We start from the raw sequence: 1,841 nt of genomic DNA, 5'->3' as shown, positions 1-1,841 counted from the left end.
AATGTACGGCGCCGGTGGGTGCCTCGCCGCCGCGCACCGCCATGCCTTCGACGAGGTGTTGTGGGGGAGCGGCCGGCCGCCGACCGCGATGGTGCGTGAGCTGCCGCGCAAGGGGCAGGGCGCGACGCAGGCGTACACCGTCGCCACAGCGGGGGAGGAAAACAGTGGCTGGGCGCCCATCCGCATCGCGGTGTCCACGGAGGATTTGACGGACCCCAGTAAGCACTGCAGCGAAGAAGGGGAAATGAAACCGAACTTCAGGGGACAGAATTCACAGTGCAAGAAGGAGGAGGTTTTGACCTCGGATGTGAGAAAAAAACCTGGTGGATGAGATTCTTCCTGTGGCCGTCGGACTGCACGCGGAGCGTTTGCTCGTTCAGCGCATGAAGACTCCGTTGGTTGTGCCCCGGTTTACAGCGGAGCATGGGCGCTGCAAATACTTCAAGGTCCCCGAGGCGCATCACACGGTGGGATTGAAGGACACAGACATGGTGCTCTACGTGGCTTCCAGGTCGAATTACGGGACGTGGGCTATCCCGTGTGCGTTCGCAGAGGACGGTCGTCCAATTGCCGGTGCCCTGCATATTATGCCTTCTTATACGCTTGGCGTCATGCACTTTGCTCGCACCACTGCGCATGCGATTGCCCATGCTCTTGGCTTCAGCATGGAACAGATGAAGAAGCACGACATGCTGTTGAACGTGACTGATGTGCGCGGCGGCAGCTCTCCCGTGACGGTGGTGAAGTCACCTGTTACGCTGAGCAAGGCGAAGCTGCACTACGGCTGCGACACCCTCAAGGGCATGGAGCTGCGCAATTATTATGAAGGGGCATATGTGTGGTCGGTGCGCAATGCGAAGGACGAGTTGATGAGTCAGTTTGGTAAAATATTCGCTGGCTACTACACTGCACTGACGATGGCGGCGCTTGAGGACCTCGGCTACTACAAGGCCGTGTGGGGGATGGAGGAGCCGATGGCGTGGGGCAACAACTCCGGCTGCGAGTTCCTGGATAACCCGTGCTCGGAAAAAATTTCCACCACTTACCCCGACATGTTCTGCGATAAAAAAGATGCGTTGTCGATTCGCTGCATGTCCAACCGTCAAGCCATCGGGGTATGTACTGTCGATGCTTCTCTAGCCAGCAGTGGCGAAAAGGAGACGTGCAGTGTTATTTTACCGCCTCGTTCTGGGGAAAATCTTTTTTGCACAGAGGAAGGGGACGACACCCTACCAGGGTCCCTCCACGGAAAGGGCTCGTGGTGCCTCGATGCAGAACCATTCACGCTCATGAGTGACACTGCCTCCAATAGGAATTTTATCATGCACGCGGTGTGTGCGATGGTGCAGTGCGAGGAGGGCAAGGTGAAGGTGAAATATCTTGGCGGGAGTGATTTTGAGTCGTGCCCCGAAGGGGAATTTATCACGCCCAAATCAGATCATTTCAAGGGCGGCAGAAGGGTCAAGTGCCCGAGGTACGAGGAGGTGTGCACCATCGCCGCCGATGGCAGCAGCCTCATCAACCTAAAGAAAGGCGACCACGACAATGACGGCCACGGCCATGACGACTACGAAAATGACGATAACAAAAATGATGGCCACGGCAATGACGGCCACGGCAATGACGGCCACGGCAAAGGCGACCACGGCAAAGGCGACCACGGCAAAGACGACCACGGCAAAGACGACCACGATGGCTGTGCGGCTGCTGTTGTTCTTTCCAGTCTGCTCCTCGCCGTGATTGCTGCGGTGGTGGTGGCGACGTTGCCGCTTTGAGCAGTGGCCGCAGCAACAGAGCACTTCCTGCAGCGGCAGGGCAATGGTGCCTCGACGCTTCTCACA

At 57.8% G+C, this 1,841-nt stretch overlaps 2 protein-coding genes across 2 annotated transcripts; both read left to right on the top strand.

Annotated features, from left to right (window-relative positions):
• Position 1: 1 nt before the first annotated feature.
• On the top strand, positions 2-331 carry TraAM80_10173 (surface protease GP63; the record flags this gene model as incomplete). Its single annotated transcript, XM_029386813.1, has 1 exon — positions 2-331. One exon carries the CDS (start codon positions 2-4, stop codon positions 329-331), a length of 330 nt encoding a protein of 109 aa, XP_029233410.1.
• A 52-nt stretch (positions 332-383) lies between these two features.
• On the top strand, positions 384-1,775 carry TraAM80_10172 (surface protease GP63; the record flags this gene model as incomplete). Its single annotated transcript, XM_029386812.1, has 1 exon — positions 384-1,775. The coding sequence occupies one exon, from the start codon at positions 384-386 to the stop codon at positions 1,773-1,775; it is 1,392 nt and encodes a 463-aa protein (XP_029233409.1).
• Between the last annotated feature and the right edge of the window lie 66 nt (positions 1,776-1,841).

Source organism: Trypanosoma rangeli (assembly GCF_003719475.1).
Source record: "Trypanosoma rangeli strain AM80 chromosome Unknown Tra_15.4_contig_00820, whole genome shotgun sequence".
Classification (NCBI taxonomy): domain Eukaryota; phylum Euglenozoa; class Kinetoplastea; order Trypanosomatida; family Trypanosomatidae; genus Trypanosoma; species Trypanosoma rangeli.
The sequence above is the reverse complement of the archived record's forward strand: the minus strand, read 5'-3'. Positions and strand labels throughout refer to the sequence as shown.